Source organism: Crassostrea angulata, chromosome 2 (assembly GCF_025612915.1).
Source record: "Crassostrea angulata isolate pt1a10 chromosome 2, ASM2561291v2, whole genome shotgun sequence".
Lineage (NCBI taxonomy): Eukaryota > Metazoa > Mollusca > Bivalvia > Ostreida > Ostreidae > Magallana > Magallana angulata.
In genome coordinates, this window is record NC_069112.1 from 7,725,741 (window position 1) to 7,752,804 (window position 27,064).

At 30.9% G+C, this 27,064-nt stretch overlaps 2 protein-coding genes across 2 annotated transcripts in view; one reads left to right on the top strand and one right to left on the bottom strand.

The window, feature by feature from the left end:
* LOC128173858 (kielin/chordin-like protein) overlaps window positions 1-27,064 on the bottom strand; it is a 38,900-nt gene that overhangs the window by 4,108 nt on the left and 7,728 nt on the right. The gene's annotated exons all lie outside the window — the stretch shown is intronic.
* LOC128171923 (kielin/chordin-like protein) lies at window positions 6,982-25,526 on the top strand. The gene is made up of 12 exons (XM_052837706.1): window positions 6,982-7,067; window positions 7,469-7,514; window positions 7,644-7,760; window positions 8,074-8,196; window positions 8,508-8,582; window positions 17,142-17,258; window positions 17,524-17,646; window positions 23,217-23,302; window positions 24,424-24,460; window positions 24,555-24,671; window positions 24,942-25,064; window positions 25,370-25,526. The coding sequence occupies exons 1-12, from the start codon at window positions 7,020-7,022 to the stop codon at window positions 25,507-25,509; spliced, it is 1,152 nt and encodes a 383-aa protein (XP_052693666.1). The 5' UTR covers window positions 6,982-7,019; the 3' UTR covers window positions 25,510-25,526.

Genomic DNA, 27,064 nt, shown 5'->3' on the forward strand with positions numbered 1-27,064 from the left:
AAAGTAAATGTCTTTAATTTTTAAAAATAACATAAATTTATCTTAATGTATGTGTTAAATTTACATCATCTTATTAAAGTCTGAAAATTACATTTAATTTTACCTTAGAAACCGTCATCTCGTTACATTACTGGCTCTAAAAACCCCTGTCCGTATGAAAATCCCCTGTCTTCCACTGTCATCTCCTGTGTTTTCACTGTCAACCCCTGTACAACCCCTGTGTGCCCCTGTACAGAACCCCTGTATACCCTGTTATCCCCTGTGCGCCCCTGTACACATCCCCTGTGTGCCATTGTAAGCCCCTGTCACCCCCAGTATGCCCCTGCCATTCCCTGTAAGCCACTGTATACCCATCTACATGCCCCTGACACCCCCTGTACGGTATTTTACAGCTCGCTAAGTAAATAAATAGCTTTTAAATAATTCGGATTTTTTAAAATTTATATATAGCATTCATGTTTTAGACGGTGATTGTTTTTCTTTGCATTTCATAGAGGGGAATATTATTACAAACGTGAATAATTTTGACTCAACATTGACACAAATCAAGATAATTCAGTAGCTATTATATAATCACTGACCGAGTGATAAAAATGTCAACATCCTCTCGTTTGAAAACTGAAGCTACAATCAGTTAATCATTTGTCTTCAAGTTTTTTGATCAATTGATTTTGTGTAGAGTAAAACATTGATGAATTACATATCAATTTGACAGCTCTAAGTTAATCTAAATAATTATAGAGAATTTGTTATAAAAATGTATTAGGATTGCATGTTTACTAATTAGGAAATTAATTCCCGAGTAAACTATTAGTACCTTTTAATTAAAAATCAATGCAATCTCTCTCTCTCTCTCTCTCTCTCTCTCTCTCTCTCTCTCTCTCTCCCTCTCAGTATCTATATAAACTCCTAAGGCTACATGTATATAGAAAACACTAGTTCTTCAATGACATGTATGTTGTTTGTTATGACCAGGGCCGCGGAAAAAGAACAGGCAATGAAATTAGGATTGCATGTTTACGTATTAGGAAATTGATTCCCGGGTAAACTATACAATTAATATTGCAAACTCTCTCTCTCTCTCTCTCTCTCTCTCTCTCCTTCATGAATTATCAGGGGTTTTTTTTAAATTTCTCAATATCTATTTAACCTCCTACATGTAAAGAGAATATTTATATGTTCTGACCTTGGCGGCAGATTTCTGTTCACTGGCCATTTACTAACACTTTGCAGAAAAAAATTGATATGAAAATTAGATTTTAGAAATTAATGAAATTGATTATGAGAATAAATCATCAGTTGAAATTCAATTCAAGAGTCCAATAAGCCGGTCAAAAACATACTGAACAAACATACTAAAATAGTTTCTTAGTCAATCTTATATAAGCTATTGAAGTTTATTTTGCTATTCACAGGCCATTAGTAAGGATATAACCAAGAGTTTGGTTTAAAAAAAAGGAAGAAGAAAGGTGTACTCTATCGTTACATGTACATGGTTGAATATAAATTCTATATTTTGTCTGGTTTCTTGATTTTAGTGCGCACCTCTATGTTAAGATATATACAAATTAAATTAACAAAAACCCAACATGTGCAGTCTATGTTGTATTTTTCGTCTGTTTTTTCAAAGATAAGGGAGTAGCGATGTTCCCGAGCTCTAAAGGACTACATGTCCTGAGGGCTTTCGCACCTCATATGAAAAAAATCCCCGCCCTCACCTGAGGTTAACCACCCGATGAATGTCAAACCTTCAGCTGTGAGCATGATTATTTAAGTATCAATAAATTATCAACTAAAACATGCAATTTCTAAAATAACGATAACAGTGTGACTTGTGATTTGGCGCTGTTGAGTGCAAATATTGACTTATAGTTCAAAATATAACATATGTGATTTCAAAAGTTGAATTAAGAAAGTAATATTGAAAAAAAAACCAGTCAAAAGCCGTACGGTGGATGTCAGGGGCATGCACAGGGGTATTCAGTGCTAACAGGGGATGACAGGGGCGTACAGGGGGTGACAGGGGCTTACAGTGGCACATCGGGGATGTGTACAGGCTGCACAGGGGATGACAGGGTATACAGGGGCTCTGTACAGTGGCACACAGGGGTTGTACAAGAGAAGACAGTGAAAACACAGGGGGTGACAGGGGAAGACAGGGGATTTTCATACGGACAGGGGTTTTTAAAGCCAGTAGTGTTATGCAGCAGTTTCAAATTATGTTTTTATAATGTCAATGCGTTTTTTGCATTCACACTTTGTACGTACACAATAATTACATTATAACATAAAAAAGAATTGATTACCTTACAAAAGTTAATTCAAAACACTTAATTTATTGGAACATGCGTATGTATCGATTGCTATTTTGTGTTAATGATGCTTACTGCTTTCAATTATAATAAAGTTACCAGAAAAAAAGTTTAATCAAGATTAATGCAAAAAAGAGTTTCAGCAGAACTGCTGGAGATCATTTGATATATTCAAGTTTCTTTTCGAGAGTTATTTAATTGATCAAAATATTAACTTTATAACAGCTAAATCCTGTTTTATATAAATCTTTTTAAGGCTGGTTAATTTCAATATAATAATATTTGTTCAATATGTTGATGTTAATATTAGATATTTTTTTTATTTTTAATATTAAATATTAATATCAAAAATGTTAATATCATACATAATTAATTTGGGGGAGAAACACACAAGGTAATGTTTACCACAGGTATCGCCGTGCGACGACAAAAAATGATATATTATGAACGTGTTGATAGTATTAAGTTTAAAAAGTTTGCATATATATAGTGTGTTAGTACCTACACATAATAAATGTTACTCAAAAATTGCTGGAAACGACTTTTTCACACACGTTTACTAATATATAATGTTTGGTGTCATTAGTGGAATAGAACCAAGTGATAAAATAAATGTTAAGAATGTGCAAAAACCACAAACAAATAATTTCATAAGGGTATCACGAAACATTATAAACTTTGTATATTTTTTTTAATTTGTTTGTTAATGAAGTATAAAAAAATGAGTAAAACATCACGTCAAGAATGAGTATAACACAAGATATTGAAGAAGTTTCCTCGGTCAATTAAGCCATATTTAAAGAAGACCGGCCAGCAGAGGATGCTCACTCCTCCTAGGTACCTGATCCTACCTTTATCTTTTTAACGGTCCGTGCTGCTCTGCTTTGGATTTGTATTTCGTTTTATGGATTTTGAGATGGTTGACAGTTTGTCATTGTAATTTTTCAACATAAAACTACATGTTTTTACATAACAAACTGACATTAAAGTGCACTGCGGTTTTTAACCTTATATCAAAATCCACCCCCGACGTCGAGGCGAACATAACCGTATAACGATTTTTAAAATAGTCATGTTTTTTGCGAATAAAAAAATAAGCCTGTGTATATTATTAAGCTCACTTATATATCTAAGGTTTATTTTCTATATTATCAATGCATTAAGTGCGGGATGATTGAACCTAATCATTCAGGAACGAAACGAAACGGTATCTTTTTCTAATCATGCCCATTATGTGTTTTTTTTTCCAAAAGAGGAATACTGTAAAACAACTTTTATTCCTGTGCTAGAAATTTTCGAAAGCCTCGTCGTCAAAAATATTTTTCACCGCGAACCTGTATTTTTTAACTGTGTTAATAACAATTTGTCGCTGCAAACGTTTCATATTAGGTAAATTGCGAAAAAAATTGTCTGAAATAAAAGTTGGTTCACAGTTATTCTGATGATGTTCGAAAAGTTCTTTCATTGAAAGGAAACCGATTCTGTAAACAGACAGAAGTCTCTGAGTTTTGAAAACAATCTGAGAGAACAAACTGAGAGAGAGAGAGAGAGAGGGAGGGAGACAAGACAAATTTTATAGTTATATGTATTTTCCCACTAAAGGATTTGTTATGCTGTTATCATGGTAATTTATTGACCCATGTCTCAGATACTGCATATGCCCATAAAAAAGTGTAATCTGGGACACACCCTTTTGTTTTGATAATGATAGTATTAAGCTATGTAATGATAGTGTATCTTTTTTCCTACAGGTTTACCTGCGGCCTCCAGATTATTTAAAGATCAGGAATATATAGAAAATATTGTCAATTTAATATTGCAAATGACCCAGTCAAGTCTGCTGAAGACCAGGAGGTACTTTTTTGTAATGTAATAAACTTACAACTTGTCCTCCACATGTAAATATATTTGGTTTAAGCTGATTAAAAGCCAAGCAAAGTCATCTTAATAGCTACAATGTCACTGTAAAAGTGAAAGGTTTCTATTGGCATCTTGTTGCAACACTGCATGCTTTTCGGTATTTAAAGTGGTGGGAACCTCTGAAAGGAATGCCAAGAGTTTGAAAATATTACAAACTTTACAAAATGTCTTTTACACTTTCTGAGAGAATGTGATTTACAGAAATACCACGAATTTCTTAAACTGGAAATATGTTTTTCTGATTAATTTTTGTTTTGGACGCAATCTTATTTTGGTGTACATAGAATGTTGATAGTTGCAACTCATACAGATATTCATTTGTTACATAAGTGTTTATGACTTTGATCTTTGTTCAATATATTTAATATTTTTCTGTCCTCTAGACATCTAAATATCTTTGAAGTCACACCCGTTGGTAACAAAGGCAGATGGTTTCTGGTGAATCTGTTTTAAATATTTAGTTCATTACATTTTTCACAAGTGTGCAGACTTGATTGACTTGGGTTTCCTGATTTTGTCATATAAGTGATATTGGTTTATAAAGTACATCACTTGTGACTTTTAAACTGGTATATAAGTACACATTTCATTTGTGAAATCATTTGAATAATTTAAAGTGTTTTGTAGGATTGAAATGTTTATTATGGCTTTTAAAATTACTGAAAGTACATGCACATGAGGTAACTATCTTTTGTTATTGTATATATAATACAAAGATACAGAAACTGTCATCTGGGTTTAAAATTAGTGGCAAAATGATGTAATACATGTATGTACAATATTAGAAAAGATTACATTGTCACTATCACTTTTTAGCACATTCTTGAAATAACTGAAATGAATATAGAAGTACATATATTTGATGAGTGCACGATGTTTGCAAGAATGTATTCTCTTAACAGGTTGTGTTTATTCTATTTTAGTTACCAGACCATGACATTATGAATATTTTTTGAATGGAATGCACTAGGATTAGGATTGAACCTTATTCTACCTTTTTACCAACTTGCACTATCTTTGGTATGGAGTTTTTGAAACGAGTCTAATGATTAATTTTTATTTACCTTTCGTATGAAAAGTGACATCTAAATCTTTAAAAATTCCTGTTCAGTATATCCTATCCCTTTAATTAATATATCACTTTATTTATGTTAAACTGCATGTCTAATAGTTTTATGATTTTTTAGAATGATATATGCAATTTCGTTAATTTATTTATCATATTAACAAAATTCATTTTAAGAAAAGATTTCTTACAACCTGTGTATTTTTTTTTCAATTTTAATAATACTGTGTATTAATTAGTTGTGTAGATTTATACATGTACCTACAAGCAATATACATTTAATATTTACAAGGTTCATGTACCAGCCTTTTATATTTGATAATGTTCTTCTCTCATGCATTTTCCATGCCTTATACTCATTTTTATATGTATTATGTATAATTAAATTATTTTGAAAACTTTATTCAATATAGTCATTTTAATAAGATTATGAAACGGACTATAGTCAATGCACGTTTTTAAGAGTTGTCTCTCTTGGAGACAACAGTGAATGCTCCCAAGGCTTCATGACCCTGAATATTGAGTAGGCTGTGAATAGTGAAGAGAGGTCTTATAGATATGTTCGATATTTTTTACAAAGATAAAAGACAAACTATGTAGCAACCTCTAATGATACAGTATCCACTATTGATAAAAAAAATTACAATAGACTTCTAGCCGTTAATGATATAATTTTATCATTAACAAGCTACCTAACTGTCCATTATTATGAAATAATTTCAAAATGTTATCATAGGCGACAAAATTCACGTTTATGAATGATATAAGTAAAAACCCCAAAATAGGTACATCGTTGACCTTTAATGATATTTTTTTGAATCAGAGGATAAACTTCAGCCGTTTATGATACAATTAGTTTTACTATACATGTCTGACACTCATGTTTCTCAGCAGAGAAATAAACAAGGGTATATGCAAAATGCAAATTTTTAAATAATATTATTTTATACTAAATTGTATCTAGAACGGTCATAGTTCGTCCTCTAATTCAATAAGAATTATATCATGAAAGGTCAACGAGGAAATTATTTTAATTAATAATTAATGCAACTTTATATTATTAGTGGCCACTGTATCGTTAGAGAATGCTGTAAAGCTATCTTTAATCTCATCAAAACAATGTGAAACAGATATTGAGTTTGCTCTAAAGGATTGAGATAATATGAATAGTTAGAATTTACATGGATCCAATTTTTTTTATTTATGACTAATTCATCCGTGTTTTCCTTACACTTTGCAGCAAAAAAAAGACATATATACCAAAGAAATTTATTATTAATCCTTTTTTTTCCCTCATTTTTTTCCTTGAATGAAATTAAAAACAGAAATCCGGATTAACAATGTTTAATGCATGATATTTGCATTATGGGCATATCAAAAGATGTTTCGATAATTATTAATTAAAAAACTTGAAGTTCCAAGGATCTCTGCAGATAAATGTTTTTGAGTTGTTGTTAAAAATGATAAGTTAACAAGAATGACATTTACCATGCACTGGATAATACCTAGTTCAAAAATGTCTTTAACATATGCAATACGAAGGTGACAAGCAATTGTTTTCTGAAAGCTACATAAATTGCATACCATTATGGTAAAAATGCTTAGGTATTCGCTTTTTAAAATTGTTAATAAGTACCTGAAAAAAGATTGTAAATGACAAGCCTTCTATATAAACACCGAGCAAACACTTGTTCTTCACCAGTCTGATACACTCTGTTAAGATGGAGGGAAAACTTCTTCTTGTTCTTCTTTTTGTAGCAAGTGCCGCTGTAAGTATATATATGCATTTCTTTATTCATTGCTATCTACTCGATAGTTTTATTTCTTAACGGCGAAACATCTTACATGTAATTAAATCGCAATAAATGTCGTCATTTCTTTCGGTCTATTGCACTAAGATTAAATATCAAAGATAATCTTTCGAATCTCAACGTCAATGGCATAACAGTATATATTCCTATTGATTCGAATAAAAAATGTTGATGAATTATAAGCATTTATTCGTTAAGCTTTCCAACGATCAAAAGTGTTTGCTAATTGAATATCTTTCGTATAAAAAAAGTCAAAATGGAACAGAACAAGCATATTAGCGTTGTGCTAGTTGCATGTACATTGTATATCAAAGACTTTATACTTAGACAAATAAGTATTGTAACCTCTCTGTTTGCAGGCTAGTGGAAAGTATAGACCTGGGTATCCTTCCTATCCACGACCAGGTAATTGACGAGAAGGGGTCTAGTCATTATATTAAGCATTTTCTTAATTCTATGTAAAAACAAACAACAACAACAAAAACACATCGAAAACTCAGTTGATTACGTTCGGGGCTATTTTTTTTACTACAGTATGCACCTACGGAGGAGAGACATACAACGTGGGAGAGAAGTTTCCTGCTGGAGATGATTGTAACACCTGTACCTGTCGATCTGGAGGACAGGTGTCCTGTACAAAGAAATCCTGTTGTACGTATTTTCATTTCTTAACCAATTTGTAATAGGCACGACGGGTTTTTGTTATAGCTGATCTAAAAATATTCAAAACGAAAAAAAGATTGCCAATTTTAGAAATACTGTATTGAAATAACATCTATTATTTGTATATTTAGTTTTAAAACAAATGAAGGTTTAATGAAATAAGAAAAATTACTAAAAGTTGTTGTGTGTATGTACTCAACATCTGTATCGTCACAAAAACAAAGCATATTTTGAATTACGTTTAAGTATAGTTGATTTTCTATCAATTCTGAAAAAAAAAATTATTGTACTCTTTTTTTAGTCTGCGTCTACAACGGACAAAAATACAAGGTTGGACAGAAGTTCCCCGCTGATGATGGATGTAACCAGTGTACATGTGGATCGAACGGAAACGTGGCCTGTACTAAGAAGGCCTGTATCACATGTAAGTAATTTGGAATCCTACACTTTTAAAAACCTAAATCTAACACGGCGTTTGAATGGTAGGAAAGAAGTAAAATTAAGATCTCCAATTAAACACTTGGACTTCTTATCCGCCTGGAAACATAAGAAGCACATATCGCTTTGATTTCCCGACAGTTTTTAAATATATAACATACCAAAACTTAGCAATTTGAAAAACTTCACAGAAATACAATATCAACAAATCGAAAAAGACATATTAATTAGTTAGACTGAAAATATCTGAAAACTTCTTCATTGTTAAACTTATAACATTTTTTTTTCACTTTGTAGTCTGTGAGCACAATGGTCAGAAATACAAGGTAGGACAGAAATTCCCTAAAGGAGACGGATGTAACACCTGTCGCTGTAAGTCTAACGGAAGTGTGTCCTGTACCAGCAAGTACTGTCCTCCTCCAAGTTACAACTAATAAATCCACACACGACAGAGAAAAATAACCGATGTAAGTTGTTGTTTTTACAGAGTAAAAACCCCAATGGATTTAGTGGAGACAACGCTATTTCAATATAACTTTCATTTAAATCATCCAAAATATTTTGCAAATATAGAACTAAAATTTTGTTTATTTTTCATTTTTCTTCTAGTAAAACGAATGAGCTGTCCTGCAATGAACTGTGTTTACATTTGAAATCATTATTTAGATGAAAAATTGTTTTGAAAATAAATGATGAATACGTCATTGTCATGTTGATTCTCTTTTATAAGTTTAAGGAATTCATAAATCAACGATCAACGTTATTGAAATCATACATTTCATATATGTAATGCCTAAGTAAAGAGTCATTTTACTTAAATGACATGTGGTTATAACAGTGATCACAATCAAAAGTCTGAAAATGCAAATTGATAACAGAATAAACACGAACCCCCCCCCCCCCCATAAAAAAATCAGAGGTAGGATCAGTCACAGAGGAATAAGCAACCTCTGCTGACCGGTCACACCCGCCATGTGCTCTTGTCGTAATAAGTTTGGTGTGTTATCTATTTCATCTAAACACAACTCTGGAGCGTTCGTCAATTTTCTTTTTTTTTTGTATCTAGTAATTAAAGTGTAGGTCTTTTCATGCGGTTTAATTAGTTTTGCGGTGTGTACCATATGCTTCGATTATTCATATAAAACAGCTTACACTTCCAAAGCATCCAAAGCATACGCAAGTAAAACAAAAATATTCGGTTTAACTAATGTACACATTTTGATTACAAATTTAAAAAAGAAATGTGATGAAAAAGATTTTATTAAGATGCAGATAGTTAGATTAATAAGGATTAAATTTAAAAAAAAAAGAAAAAATAAAGAAAATTAGCTATTTCTTAGCGTAACTGCAATTCCTATTGTTTCATAATTAATATGATTCAGCACATTTAAAATAAAAAGAAGCACCAAATGCTAGGAAAACCAACATGTTTTTTTTACATTACAGTTAATTTAATTGGTTCATTTGTACAAATGAACAGACACATTAGTACAGAACCTACACCGCTTTTATTTCCATATTATTGTGTTGATAGTGTTCTAGATTTTAAACTTATTTTGAACAATACACACGTATAAAGCTGGCTAATATATGCACATAATTAAGCCGGCACTTTGTATTTGTATCACTCTAACTATGTCAAGGTTTGTTAGTCATACCAAAATGCTAATCTAAATAATTTTCCACAGTATATATAGAAATGAAAAGTTCAAACACGGAGGATATGAATAAAACACGATATAACAAACAACATAAAGAGTGCGATAGGATGGTACACAATAAAGAGTGCGATAGGATGGTACACGATAAAGAGTGCGATAGGATGGTACACGATAAAGAGTGCGATAGGATGGTACACGATAAAGAGTGCGATAGGATGGTACACAATAAAGAGTGCGATAGGATGGTACACGATAAACAGTGCGATAGGATGGTACACCATAAAGAGGGCAGATAGTGTTTGAACTTAAAGTTGGATCTTTTAAAACGACCTTCACGATCTGCATTTTTACCGACCTAAAAAACAAAAGCTCGGATTGTTTTATGTTCTCATTTTTTTGAAGGGGGAGGGGGGGGTGGGTAATTTAAAAGGCTTAAATTTAAAGCTTTGTAATAAGACAATATATAACCAATCATGGACATGTTCTACAAAAATAGAATGGATATGTTAATTGAAATGGTATTCCCTATGAATTTTTAAACAAATGTTCTAAACGAAATATTATGAAAAAGGCAGTTTTTCCTTTTACTTATTACAAACGGTATACTCATTTAACTTAAAAGTCAACTTACGATGCTACTGCGTATGACTTTGCATATTTTTTTTTATGCGATCGTAAGTGAAAACTTTTAATTTTTTTTCTATTGTGCACGTGTTTATTTTACAAATAACGATATCCGTAGTGTTCTTACATTTGTGACATTGAATAATATTATTCCATGAAATAATTTAGTAAAATGCTTAAATGACCAACAATAAAGGCAACCGTGAATTTCTTTTCATAGAGGAAAATATCAACAGAAATAGATAATAGGTCAAAAATGTTTCAATCTCATTTTTATTTTATCTACAAAGACATAAACAACTGGCAAATTGCTATGAGTTTTTCTTTTCACTCGTATGTGTTAAGCAAGCAAAACATGATTCTACTTTTATCTATGTATAATTGGTCGTTTTCTATTTGTTTACGATGCAAATGATAAAAAAATACAAAAACAAAAAGAAGGAAACGTGTTAGTTATCATGTATTTTAGATTTGAGACAGTTTTAGGTATTTTGATCCTTGCACGTTGATTTTCAGAAAGAAAGATGGCATGTTGCCATCGTAATTTCTTGACAATCAACGATAAATTTTTTGAAATGTTGCCTGGCCTGCGACAAGCTGAAGAGTACATCAGTTATGTGTTCTACCAGCTACACCGATTCATAAAGAATTTAGCCTTACACGATCCCTTCGGTAATTGTTTATTACATTAGAATAACAGAAACTGTATTCTTAGTCGATAAGATTCAAAGGAATTAAAATTTCCAGTTTAACTCATACCATGATACAAAATCTTAAAATTAGTATTCTACATAGATGCTAATATACAATTAATAGCTGAAAAGAACTATTACTGAAATAACTCATAAGCATTAATTTTGAATTCGTACATTAACAACATTCACGTTATCAAAGGAGGAGAGAACCGGTGTTGGTCAGACATGAAAAAGACGAGTTTTATGGCACATACTGAAACAAAGAAAGACAGACCGACAGAACGTAACGACATTGTAAATTAAGGTGGCTCATTACACCGTGAAATATTTCTCAAATCAGCAGAAAATTACCTGATTATGACATATCATCAAGGATAAGAAGTATATTAGTCAGATAGACAAAAACGTGCAATTTTGGATGAAACAATACATTTTCAAAAATTTAATTCAGTGAACATAAACAAAATCTCCTTGCAGATTTGAACTCATGATCTGCAGTCCAGAAGCCCAATACTTTAACCTCTCGGCTATCGAACGATATAAACAGTTTAACAAAACATTTAAATCGCCATCTTGTGACGTAGTGTCTTAAAAAAGTGTAAGTGTAGGTGTGCTGAAGTACCTCTAAAAAGCGATATAGATGTGCATGTTTGGTATATATTTATAAAATATGTTGTTTTCAAATACATTCACAGATATATGTTGATGTACATCCTATGTCCTAGTATCTGTTCACAATAAGATTCGACGTTGCAAAACTCATATATCTGCAAAACGATACATTAAATGGCAAATGTTAAAATGAAAATCACATATGACGAAAGTACAAATGTCAAAATTGCATCGACGAAATAATAATTAAATAACAAGATATGGAGATCACATATGCATAATTACAGAAAATACAGAATAGCAAATCTTTTGACTATACAAACGACTGACGATCTTGAAACTTGTTTCTTTCTTTTTCTTTTAATTATCGGCTTCGGCCAATCACAGTTGTGTCCAGCTGAGGCATCCGGCAATTTTTTTTTTTTGGTAAGCATTGCATCTTGCACTTTTTTATTTACTATGCAATTACAACTTCATTTAAATCTTTAATTACACGTAGATTACTGGATGTATAGTTTGCCTACTGAAAAAGCTTATTCATGCCTTGCTATTCCGGAAATCAGCAAAACGGTACTTTATATAGTTATTGCATATAGCGTCATGCTTCTGTGTTACATAAACCAGCTGACTTTTGATATTACATGCCGATTATCCCTTTAAAAGTACTACTGTTTTTTTTAATATAACTGGTATCGTAAGTTCATTTTTTAAGATCATGTTTTCTAATAGAGAAAAACATTTCATCAGCTTTGATTCTCTATCATCAATCAATTAAAAAAAATCGAAGAAAAAAGATTCAATAAAAGTTCCCGTATTGGTTAAATGTACAGGTTTTGTGAGGGAATATAAGGGTTTTTCTTTTCTTTATGTCAATATTTTTATCAAAATGCATATTGTTTAGTTAATTATTTTTTTTAATTTAAAAGCAAATGAATGGGTCCGGTTTGCATTTGTAAAAGACAATTTTATGCTAATGAAATATGTAATTATTTTTATTCAATATTACTTGCTAATGCGTCTGTTATCATTAGTCTAAATTGTTGTAGTTTCTTAAATGCACTGTAAGCAAAATATAAAAATAAAAGGTCACCACTCGTTGTGCATAATTTCACTGTACAACGAACTATATCAATTTCGTTATTATAAGTGCCTGTCACAAAATCAAAACTTTTGCTAGGTGTCAAAAAAATGAATCAGTCACTAAGACCTTTCATTGGAATTTATAACCAATTTGTTTTATTTGCTATGGTGTCGTGAAGAGCCAATTAACCAACACATTAACACAAAATTATGTCACACTTTTATTTCCTTATTATGTTTGAAAGTGTTCTAATTTTTAACCTAATTCAAAACTAATGTAAAATGCTAAGACAGACAAAAAAAAAACAACAACAAAACAAAACGAAACAAACAGCACCGTATTGTTGTATTTACTTGTAATATGCACATTAGTAAACAATTAATTAGATAATACGATTAATAAATCCCAATGTCCTGTAATACTGATACATGTTACGAACATTAGATAAGGAACTTAACGTGATATGGTAGTGTACATGAACCTTACAATTTGATTGATGTGCAACATGATTTTATTGTAAAATAAGCACTGTAAGAACTTCTTTTAACTCCAACAATCTTTGCATTGATATATTTTGATATGCTTCTACATCAAACTGGCAAATTAGATAGTTGAATCCATTGTTAGAGGCTTCTTTTATTTTAGAACACTTATCAACATGAGGCCTGCGTGGAAAAAGATTGACATTTTTTGATAGCATTACTGTCGATTAAAAGGAGCCATCAAATTTCAATCAAAATAACATGTTTATTGATTTCATGTTTTTTGGGTTTCTTTTTTAACCTTTTTGTGTTTAATGGTTTTTGCATAAATTGATCATATATTTTCACATTACATTAAATGTCATGGATACTCTGTAATTTACACGAGAGAGTTTAAGTTTTCGCCAAAACAGATAAATCATATTGTAATTCAAAATAAATTTGACGTGTGACATTTTTATGTTAAAATATTGCCAATTCATACAAAAAACCATGAATCGTACGGATTCCTTAGTCTTATTTATGACGGTTTTTTTTACTTCTGCGTATGACAAATTCAGGTAACCAAAAAATGAGACCATTACATGATGTTAGATAAAAAGATATTAGATCGATCAAAATAAACTTCATGTCTGTTTTTTTCTTTGACAATATTAAACAATTTTATTTTTTATTTTCTATTCTTGCGTGCTATAAGGCATTTTTATGAGCATATGGATCATTGGTCGTAGGCCTTTGACCAGTAACTGAAAAGTCGCTTGTTCAAAATCCGTTGTGGTCTTTTGGTTATTTTGTATTTACAACTGAAGCTTTGCCTTGCACAGCGTTTATTTTTCGTTCCAAATATGCTTGCTAAATTTGATATTCAAAAAAAAGTTGTATATTTATATTACGTTTTATTTTTTTTTTAATTCGATTCAAATTTAAGATTTGAATTATTAATAAAATAATTTAACATGTACAACACAAGTTTGGTAGGAAACAGAGGATTTAAAAAAATCACGGTTATTTGAAAATTAAAAAAAATCAACTCTTAGAGTAAAACATCACACATCCACTTATTTAATACCCAAGTGCAATGATTGACCATAGAAAGCGCGTTCTTAACCAGCAGCTTAATTAAACCGTTTTACAGCAAAAAAGAAATTCATGGGCCTGATCGGTCACTGAGAAACGGCAGTGTAACATTTGCAATGTATATTCATGTGCATTATAATCAAAAGGATTATGAGATCATTTTTAATATTCCGGGATAGTTTAATCCAATAAACTTTCTAAATTCTGAAATACCATTATTAATTAATTATAGCATAACGTTCATTGAATAATTGAACAAATATGAAGTACCAAAATCATAATTGGTCGGAATTACACCACTGCACCCTAAATAGCCATTTGAAGCCATGCCCTAACTTGAAGACTTGATCCAGGGGCCATGAAATTTATTTTTTTTTCTGGTGTATTCTTTCTACTCATAAAAATTTACATAGTGTATGGGTTTAATACCCAGGAGCAAACGAGAAGATTTTCATAGATTTGATTTATTTTCACTATATAATCATTAAAGCCTACCCTAATACAAGAACCCCTAACCCAGGTGCCATGAAATTCACAATTTTAGAAAATGCACTCTTCCTCATCATAACTATGTACTTAGTTCATCTGCTTAACATCCAGGAGCAGAGGAAAAAAATTTTGAAGAATTAATGGAGTTTCTTCATATAATCATTAGTGCCACGCCCTAACACCAGAACCCCTGGCCTATTTTTTGAAGAGACAGTTTTCCTCATCATAACTATGTACTTAGATTTTTGGCGTAACACCCAGGAAAGAAAGAGAAAATTAGGCAATAAAAAAATCATACTTTTTCACTGTATAATTATTAGAGTTTCGCCCTTATACAAGAATCCCTGATCCAAGTGTCATGAACTTCTTCTTGAAGAAGCATTATTCCTTACATAACTTTATACTTAGTTCATTGGATAATACCAAAAAGCAGAGGAGAATATTTTCAGAGAATTAATGTATCATCGCTGTGCAATTATTATAGCGCCGCCCTAATACCAAAAACACTGACCCAAAATGTTTGGAAGACTTTCTTCCTCATTATAGCTCTGTTAATTGGATAAATACTCAGGATAAGAGAAGATTTAAATTTAAAATTAGATTAAATTTAAATTTAAACTAATGTCGTTTAAGTATATATTCATTAGAGCCCCGGCCTAGCGCCAGAACCGTTGAGCCAGGGGTCATGAATTCCTCAATTATTGATAGAAAGCACAATGCTTAGTACAATCATACCAGCAGTTTGACTGTTTGATGTGTAAGAGTCAGAGATTTTTTTTAAAGATTGTATTAATTTTGATGGTTTTAGCACCACTTCTCAGATCCAAGGAATGGCCATGAATTTCACAATTGTTACTCCCATTTACCCATAAATACTACATGATAAATTTGTTTACAATTAGTTCAGAGCTTTCAAAGAAGAAACTTAAAATGTTCAAAAGCTTACGAACGTACAAACGAACGACGCACGACGGACAGATAAGGTCATCTGAGTGATTAAAATTATGTAGTTACATTTAGAGTGTTACGATGAAACGTCAATTTTGTTAGTAAACGATAAGTTTACTAATTTTGTTGATTTATTTATTAATCATTGACTTGTACAAAGTACGTGGATTTCTTGTTGACGTGTTTTTGAACGTGACATGCAATTGTTTTCTGAAATTAGAAGAAAAAGTCCATACTTATGGAAAATTGCTTAGTAATTGTCTAATTAGAATGTAAAAAGTGCTAATAGGTACCGCCAACAAAGATTATGAATAATTTGCTTTCTATAAAACTCCGCTCATGCAATGGTTCTTAACCAGTCTTTAAAAAGTCTGCAAAATGGAGGGAAAACTTCTTCTTGTCCTGTTGTTCGTTGCTACAGTTGCTGTAAGTCATCCATCTTGTTTTCATTTTTATTTTTAATTGTTTAAAATATAATTTTGTTGATTTAAATTATATATAAAAATTATTTTACTTTGATTTTTTACGCTTTTTGGTTTGGTTTTAGTTTTTTCTTTCTCCCGATATTTTCAAGAAAGCCGATAAATGTCACATTATTATAAAAGTTCATTTTTAGTTATGTTTTAAATATTGTTTATATGCGGCAGTCATTTTTTGCAATTGTAATTTTTCTTTTTAAACAAAACACCCCCCCCCCCCCCAAAAAAAAAAACGGACAATTTTTTTTGGCAAATTTGATGTTTTGCGATTTAAAAAAGATCATGTCAATAAATAAAGAAAGCGATGATATGATCATAAAAAAAAATTCCGGATATACCCTACTCGAAGCAACAAGATCAAACTATTCCTTCCGATTTTCCTCTTTACTAACTATTGATGTCCAAGTATCTGCTCTCAAAATCGTATATATTTTTGAAAGAATCTTACAAATTAAAAGTGTTCATTAATTATGTCATACTGCAATTAAGCTAAGTTGCTAACATTTTATCTGTCTTTAGATAGAACCCTGATCATCCTTCTTTTATTCAACAGGCTAGTGGAAAGTACAGGCCACAATACCCAACTCCTTCTCAAGGTAACTTAAAGAAATTACAATAATTATTTGATCTCAATGCAAAAGTAAAAGAGAACATGATCATTTATGCTTTTTACCCTAAAATTGTTAGGTACTGATTAAGAATACTTTTAGTCAATTTATCAACACAATTTAATTATTGGAGAAATAAATAAAAACTCATGATTTTCTTATTTCTTCACTACAGTATGTACCTACGAAGGAAAGACATACAACGTGGGACAGAAGTTCCCTGCTGGAGATGATTGTAACACTTGTACCTGTAAATCTAGAGGACGTGTGTCTTGTTCAAAGAAAACCTGCTGTAAGTGTTTTAATCTTACAATGGCATGACTTGTTTATCATACCATTAATGTCCACATTGAAACTGTACGCTAGTTCATAATGAGCTTATTAAAGCCATTGGGGTAACATGAACACTTTAGTTTAATAAAATCCTTTCTTATCATAAGAAAATACAGATTCTGCAATTATCGATGTTTTATTTCCTTTTTTTAAAATTTATTTTATTTGTTACGAAATGTTTACGTTGAATGCATTTTTTCTCATATTGTTTTTGAAACTTTCAGTTTGCGACTATAACGGACAGAAATACAAGGTTGGACAGAAGTTTCCCGCCGGAGATGGGTGTAATCAGTGCTCATGTAAATCAAACGGCCGTGTGTCTTGTACTGAAAAGGCTTGTATCAAGTGTAAGTAGTATGTCAAATTGAAACCCCGAGAAGCAATAACAATTTTGATTTTTAAATGATTCGAAACGTGTTAAAAGTACATTCCGAATTAAACTTGACTTTTTTGTAATTTCGGTTTTATTTCTATAAGCAACCCTCAGATATTCATTTCTCGTTATTATTTCTTTTTTTGGGGGGGGGGGGGGTCTTTTTTCGTCTGACAGCTTTAAAGTAGTTACATAAAAAAATTTGGCGCTTGCAATTCTACATATTAAGAGATTGATATCCAAACGGTAAAACAGTTAAAATACAATTTCGCTAAAACTTTTTTTGTAGCTGAAAAATACTGTCGCACTTTTGAAGTTTTACTATATAAATGTTTTGACATACATTGTAGACTGTGATCATAATGGCCAGCGATACAAGGTAGGACAGAAATTCCCTAAAGGAGACGGATGTAACACCTGTCGCTGTAAATCTAACGGAACCGTGTCTTGTTCCTCCAAGTATTGCCCCCCTCCCCCGAGTTACAACTAGGATAACAGTGAATAATATATGACAAGTAAACTTTTATTTCATTACTAAATGGACAGTTAATCTTTTTTAATTAAGACAATATCCTCTACATTCAAATTTCAATTTTGTTTATTTTTATTTTGTTCGTTGTTTTTTGTTTATAATTTGCTATTTTTCAAGTTTGAAACTAATATATGTTTTTATTTGTCTTACAGATTGAACAAAAAACTTACCTGCGATATTTCGTGTCAGTTTTTTTTTAATTTTATTCTGTTTGTCTCACATGTTTCTTAATTTGGAAATAAATTGTAGAATTCATTCTATGCGTTATGTTTTTGTAATTTAAACAACCGATGCAAGACTTTCGATAAAGCTATATTTTATATATATCGTTTAAATAATGTTTATATATGGCGTCACCCATGTATACAAATTCTAAATACTTAATGACAGAGTGTTTGAATAAGGTTAATTTCTTCGCGAGTATTGAATATGGAATTTGGTTTTTCTTTTCCGGGTTTTCTAAGTAAGGGGAATCCAAAGAACCATTACAAGAAAAAAATTAAAACAAACTGCAATGCTACTAGAAGAGTTTCATTGATGTCCTATCTGATCTAGAGATTGTTTTCTAGGTAGCAAAAAGGAAGACCGACGGAGTATATGATATACTTTGCGTTATCAGTTGTCATATAATTCCTTATAATTCATACAGATAAAGTGAACTTACATCATATACATATTTAAAAAAAAACAATAGCGATTTAAATTAAAAACACTGCATGTCTGTAGTTGGCAAGAATCATGCAGAAAACAGATACCTTTTATCATAACTTCAATTTTTCAATGTTTCGTCACTTGCAACCTATTGAAAGCAATCAGTGCAATCTATTCGTCTTACGTACATGTAACACATCGAAAGGCGTATAATCTCTTGTACCGCCAGTGTTAGCCAGTGTCATAAATAACCCTTCATTGAAGTGTAAATATTGTAGATTCCTATTTGAACGTGAGTAATAAACATCCATGTAACATCGCGAAAAGCGCATCTTGTGGATTTTGAAATGTTGCTTTTCTTCTTGAGAGATGTAAACTAAATGTAACTACAATAAATACGGCTTTTGAAATTTTATATTCTCGCGATTTGATGCATAACAAAATTTATTAGGTGCTCTAAAGTTGTAATAAAAGGGTTATATTTGAACTGGTAAGATATTTGTATTTATAACTAATTTTTGAATGATATGGCATTAAATTCCTCATTAAAGCATTAAGCATAGGTTGTATGTAATATACTATTGATGTAAGTTATCATTATTTGTAAACTGTGTATTGAATACGTAAACTGAATGAGCAAATTCCTGTATTTTGCCAACAAAATGTCATATAATCAATCACATCGCATCAGGAGTTTTAGAGTGCAAGTCTGTTCAATTACTTTTATTTTAAGCGTGTTTATTCTTATAACCAAACATACACTAAGAATGGTATTTCAGCAGGATGTGGTCGATATTTTTCAGTCGAAGGAAGCATCGGAGAACACCCATTGTTTTGCTCCAAACATTATATTATCAATAGAGAAAAACTTCATTTTTACACTACGACGGCATTGTGTTGAAAACCACACTTACCTTTATATAATCTTAACTATCTTCTTACTTTTAAATTTTGTTATAGAGCGATAAATGCATGATACCACATGTAGTCTTTTCAAACACTGTAACATATACGGACAGAGAAGATCATTTATACACTTAAATGACTTTTATTGAGATATTGCTTTCTGTGACAAAGTTACATTTGTTTATTTTCACCAGTTAATAATTTATTACCGATAGACTAAGTCAAATCCCGAACTTTGTCAAATCAACATTTTTTGGGGGCATTTTTAATTGTCCAGCATAAATGCTAAAAAGATAATAAAAGAATGGAAAAATAAAACAAAACGAAATAAAACAAAACAGTTAGTCTCACAGTTTATCCATGTATTTTTAAAAATAAATACTACAGCCTACTCCGGATATACTAATATTCAGGGGACCATGCAAATTATTTCAATATATCCGTATTTCAATATAAGCAAAATTGACTGACGTGAAGCCGCCATTCTTGAAAGTTCATTCCCGATGTAAGCATAGAAAACCAAACCCGAACAAATTATTTGATCATCATTTATTTATTACAGTGAACAGATTACATGGAATATTAGTCCTTGAAAGTTTGATTAAAATTATATCCGTAAGTTTTAGCCTCATCATAATCTCCGATCGCATTCTTTTACGTTTTAAAGAAAAATCACTAGGCTCAAACGCTTCAAACTGCTAAACGCTGCTTGTATATCATCGTAAGTGTACTCGCGATAATCTCAAAATCCTTAGCTATTTCGAATTTAGGCTTTGTCCTTTTATCAGTAGCCATAACTAGTGTGTATTTTACGTCTAGCCTCAATACATCCGTATACGAAAATACAAAAAAACCAGTGATTAAATGTAACTATTTAAAAAGAAGTATAAAACACACATAATGATCACAAATATGTATATCAACTGGTCAGTCTGGCATAATTACTGTCACCAACCGTGACGACAGCCGCCAGGAAGTACTTCAATATAACCGTTATAAAAAAACGAATTATCATCTATGGGGACCGATCAGTGGCTTCAATATAAGTGATATTACAAAATAGCCGATTTCATTATATCCGTTAAATCAATGCAAACAAAATGAGAGGCAAAAACTTGGGATTTATTTCTATTTCAAAATAATTTTATTCTGGTTGTAACGCGCTTTCTGAATGGCTAAAAAATTATTTTATATCGTATAAAAAATGTTGCCTACGTCATAGTAAGACTAACGTCAAAAACGTATCAATTCGCCTGCCATTACGTTTGAATTTTGTACAATTTTACATCATTTTAAAGGTCAAATGACCGTTTTTATCTACAATGAAGAGTAAAAAATTAAATTATAAGCAATGAATTCAATATTTCTTAATTTTATACGATATAAAATGGTTTGAAACAGTTTACGCTTTTTTATAAACCGCTTCGCGGTTTAGAAAGCGTAAACTGCCCCAAACCATTTTATATCGTATAAAACAAATAAATATTGAATGAATTCATTCCTTAAATAAGGGGAATTTCGAATTAAATGATTTCAATATAAGTGGAGTAAGCTGTATTGTGTAGTTTGTTTTTGTTTTGTTCTTAGGATACAGTATTTTTGTGAATAGTATTTTCCTATTTGTGTTAAAATAAAGGGTAAGAATTGTGGTATACAAAATAAATATCAGTTTCGTACTATTTGATTTTCTTTCATTTCTGTTAACATATCATCGATTGTTTTGTACACCAACAATTTTCAATGTTTTATTTTTTTTTTCTCAAAAGCATGTATATATACGACTTATGATTTCAAAAATATATTTCGAGTCAAACAACCAATTAACGATTTAAAATTGCAGTTACACTTGCAAATAATTCCTGATATTTCTTGTAATATATTTAATATTCAATAATTTGACCACCCATAACCTATTTTTGCAACGTCCTCTGGAATAGTTAATGCGGGTTAAAAACCTCAAGTGCGTAGATCATTTGAACGATCGGCATGTGTCATATTGCACTAAAATGTACAGATATTATCTAAGCATTAAATTATTTTTTTTGAAAGATACAGTCTCATAACTGCAGCGATGTGCGCATAGGATGTGGTGAGTAACGCGCAATAGCAGTTATGAGACTGAGAATGATTCAATAGCTATATTTACATAATTTAAATTCTTATTTTGTCTGCAAATGTGATTTAAACATGAAAATTCCTTTTTTGTCCTAAGGGTAAGTACAAAGTAATGAAATTTCCTCAACTAAGATATTGTCGAGGAGGGACCAAACTTAAAAAAAAACTTTAAAAAAGTTTTTTGTTCATGTTTAATAGAGGAATTTATATCTAAACCATAAAGAATATAGTTCAAAGATACAGAAAAAATGGAAATATAAAGAAAAAAAAGAACTGTAAACATTTCTCAAGCTACATGTATAAAACATATTTCTATATTTAGATACGTAAAAGTCCACACATCATGAATTTATTTATTTCGTAAGTAAATGAAATCGTGTGCCCTTGAATAAAATAAGGAAAAATTATTTAACCTAAAACTTTGTTCATTGTTTTGGTCACATTTCACCCGCAATTTCAATGTTTGTTTATCACATGGTTATTTAATAATATCTCTTTCAATTTCTTCATATCATTGTCATGACCGTATTCTGTCATGAGGCTGGTCACCCGTATAAATATTCTACATTAAGCATCAGCAAAAGCAAAGCATAAACATAATGAAAAAAAAAACCCAACAAATTATTTCTTGTAAATCGAGTATGATAATATTTGTGGGATCTATTTTTTTAACTGATGTGTAGAGATTTTAAAAAATACGTTACCTAAAATGAATAATAATAATAAAGTTCAAAATCTGCTTCGTTTGTTTACTGTGATTTATTACTATTTATGCAATAGTGACTTAAATGCATGAACAAAATGGTTTTTGTTTAAAAAAAAAAAAAGAGTTTACATGTACTTTTTTGCGACAACACGCAAAGGGTGAAGCAATTATTTGATCATATCAAACATCCAAATGTCCATTTATACATGAACTAATAACGACTTCTATCTTTTTTTTAATTTCCAATGTAATTAATCAGTTTATATCTGTCTTCATTTCAAAACGTTAGACGAAATCGTTTTGAGTTCTTCATTGTTCTTTTTTAAAAGATATCAATATATTCTTCGCACATGTTTTAGGTTCACAGTAATGAATACGTTTGACAATTCCAGTAACGATAAAATTGTAGTTTAAATGAATATCACATGTAAACAAAATCTTTTATGCATTGTGCTGTACCATGTACTAAGTAGCTTTTGAGTTATACGGTTAAAGGTGACATATAATCGCTTCCTGAAAGAAACACAATAAATAAAAAAAAGTCAGAGTCATTCTCAATTAACGTCCAAAAACAGGTTAATATACTGAGTTTAAAAGGTCATGAATAATTAGCTGTGTATAAAAACTCTGTCAGTACATCGATTCCCTACCGTTCTGAAACTGTCAGCCAAGATGGAAGGAAAGTATCTTCTCGTGTTGCTCTTTGTTGCCAGCGTTGCTGTAAGTTAGACCTTTGTCATTCTTGATCAGTACTTCTAGTGTTTGTTTTATGCAACTTTCCTCAACTTGGTTGGTGTTTTAAATGAGTTCAACAAAATTCAATAATTTAGATTATTGAAAATATTTTTTTTCATTCTGTAAGATATTTAAATGTGTAATTATATGTTTGCACTAGACCGAAAATCAAATAGCAGTAGTGATATCACATCTATTTTCTCTTTGACTCCAATTTGAATTTGCTTTAAAATTTCAGAAATATTGAAAGAAGCCATATTCTGTAAACTTGGTCTTGTTCAATAAATATCTTTGTTATACTTTCATTAAATACTGAAATCTGATTGGTAAAGACGCAGTTAATAATATTTTCTATTACCCTCAGCGTTAGCAACGCACTTAGCAACGGGTAACATTAAAAAATGTTACATGCGCGAAAATTATGCGCGTACGGTTCGCAGTAGAATTCACGTTATTCCTATATAAAAGCAGTAAAAATTTCTTAAAAATTAAGACATTCAGTATAACAAAATAAATAGTGCCTGTTTGGGAGGATAACTGTTGAAATTGACACCCCTCGAAAACCATTGTCAACCTCCGCTTCGCGTCGGTTGACAATGGTTTTCTCGGGGTGTCAATTTCAACTGTTACCCTCCCAAACAGGCACTATTTATATAATAAAGAAAATATCTTTATTAGATAGAGTCATGACTTCTCTAAAATAGAAGAAACTACATTGCGTAGTTTCGTAAAAGTAATGGCGGAAGCAAACAAACCATCTACTATCCTATTTCCATGCACTTGTCTCTGATTTTATATCACATTATACGCTTGACGTATAAAATAAAGTCAATAAAGTCTTATGCAGAAAGCTTACATAGGCCTAATCCATTTATATAAATATATATTTGCAAAATAAAATATGCTCAAAACAAAGTCGAATCTCGATTCATTGAATGTGGACAATTTTAGTTTTACCATCTTCGTATTGCAACCATCAGAAATTATACAGTTTACAAATTTTGTTTTAACATTTTACAGAAAACATAGGACACTTAGATATTCCTGTGTGTTAAACTCATGCATTTAATATATCATTCAGTAGTATGATTTTTTTCTGTTTGAAGGCAACTGGAAAATCTGGAGGGAAATCATCTAGAAGAGGTAATAATTACAACACATTAGTGTCATTTAATCAAAACGACATTGATGTATCAGGTCAAATTTTGCAGATAACATTTTTTGTTCTTTTTAACAGAATGCAGATACAATGGACAAACATACAAGTTATGGCAAAAATTCCCCGCTGGAGATGACTGTAACACTTGTACTTGTAAATTCCGTGGACGCGTTTCTTGCACAAAGAAGACATGTTGTAAGTACTTTTAGTTGATACCATTCTATCTTCACAATATGTAATGATTTTTGGTCTTAAAACAAACTTCAAGCATACTTAGATACACAAATCACGTCCGACTTTTGTTGTAATCAATTAAAGGTATATGTATCTTAAGTTTTGTACACAGATATTCTACATGGTGCAAATCATCTCTTTATTTATGTATGTTACAATATAAGTGGTCACACCACTGAAATGTATCTCATTCTTGGTCATTCATGGGTTGTTTTTTTTTATCCTTTTCAGTCTGTGACTACAACGGACAAAAATACAAGGTTGGACAGAAGTTCCCCGCTGACGATGGCTGTAACCAGTGTTCATGTGGATCTAATGGACGTGTGTGGTGCTCCAAGAAGACCTGCGAAACAAGTAAGGATACCTTTTACATAATTTTGAAAAAAAAATAAGATAAGGTAAGTGACTTGCAAGATTGGTGTTACGATGCAAACTTGTGATTAAAAAAAAATTAATACTCAATGTTTATTACATGTGTGTCAAGTATAAACCAGTAGGATCAGCTAATTTGAATATATCAAAGAAAAAAAATTCTTAATTACAAAGTAGCTATGAAGTCCTTGTATCCTCATTCTGAACAAATAGAAGCCATATTGGGGACTGTCCTCCTTGTTGAAACACTACTTCCTGGTTTTAAACAAATGATAATTTAATTTTAGGCTGCGAATATAACGGTCAGAAATACAAGGTAGGACAGAAATTCCCTAAAGGAGACGGATGTAACACCTGTAGTTGTAAATCTAACGGAAGTGTGTCCTGCTCCGACAAGTATTGTCCTCCTCCTCCAAGATACAACTAGGAAAAAGCAGATAACAAGATAACAAGATATTATCAAGTAAGTTGTTTATTTCAAAAACGTTTAGAGACAATCATGATTTATTACAATATCTTCTATATTTACATATAATACGATGAAATTTCATAACCATATGTGAAGAGAATTTGATATTCACATGTTTGTTCTCATTAAATTTGAAAATGTTGTTTTACAACGATTGAATGTTATTTATATTTTTTTTATTTTATCTTTTCTTTTATTTAGCACACAAAAGCCGTGTGATGATCACCAAATTATTGTACTGTTTTAATTTTTTTTTTTGGAAATAAATTCCTGAATGTGACCTACGTGTGTATTTTTAATGAGTTACAAACCTAATGCCTGCTTTTATAGCTTGACCTTTTTTCTTACTTCTATGATGCTAAGTAGTTATTACGTCACTGCCAACTGAATGTTGATTTCTTTCTGATAAATTTGAGATATATATATATATATATATATATATATATATATATATATATATATATATATATATATATATATATATATATATATATATATATATATATTCAAGAGTAGTAAAAAAAAAAAGATTAAAACTTGTTCAATAATTATGTTATATGTTAATTATGAATTAAAATGGATTGAGCAATGTGCAAATCAAGAAGAAAATCAATTGCATCATTAAAAATGACATTGTTGTACAAACAGTCATCTCAATTAAGGGGAAGCTGTGCATTTTTTTAAATCTACTTGATGTACACGGAATTAATATTCGCCATACAGTATACATGGTAAACTTTGTAACATATGTAATTCGGTATGTACTTCTTAGCAGTAATTTAAATGGATTCGCAGTAAACATGTTTCAAGGAAACAATGCAAACATGTAAATTGCATCGTTGAAAAATAAAACCCATAGGAGGATTTTGCTCTTAGTCGACAAGAAATGAAAAAATATATTTTATTGTTAAATATTATATTTATCTTTTGAAATATCTTTACTTATCATCACGAAGTAATGAAAGTACTTGTAATTAGCATTGCAGAACACAATCAAACTCGTATTGATCAACAAAAAAAGAATATAGTTGTTTTTTACATTGCGTAGTTTCGTAAAAGTAATGGCGGAAGCAAACAAGCTATGAAATGGGATGTATGGAGAAAAAAACCCACGAAATCTAGCATTTAAGTAATTCAAGATGAAAAGTGTTTAAGAATATAAGTAGGAATGTAAACATATTTTTACGCAGGAAGGGTCAGAAATGAGGCATATTCAATACATACTAGTTCCTCGTGTTTAATACTGAAAACCAACATTTTTTCGCAACGACTTTATTTCGGGATTTATTTAGAGAAAACTGCTTTGCGAGGGCTATTTTTGGCGTCTTAACCACATCAAGTCCCGTAATCGCAAATTAAAGTTGGTTTACGGTTAGCAGGTCAAGTAACAGGTACCTATTGCATGTAATTGATGAGTGAATAGAACGTTTGATGTAAATAATTAAAAAATCTACAACTTTCAATTATTTCATAAACTAGTAATCACACGTGGGGACCAAAAATAGCTTTTATT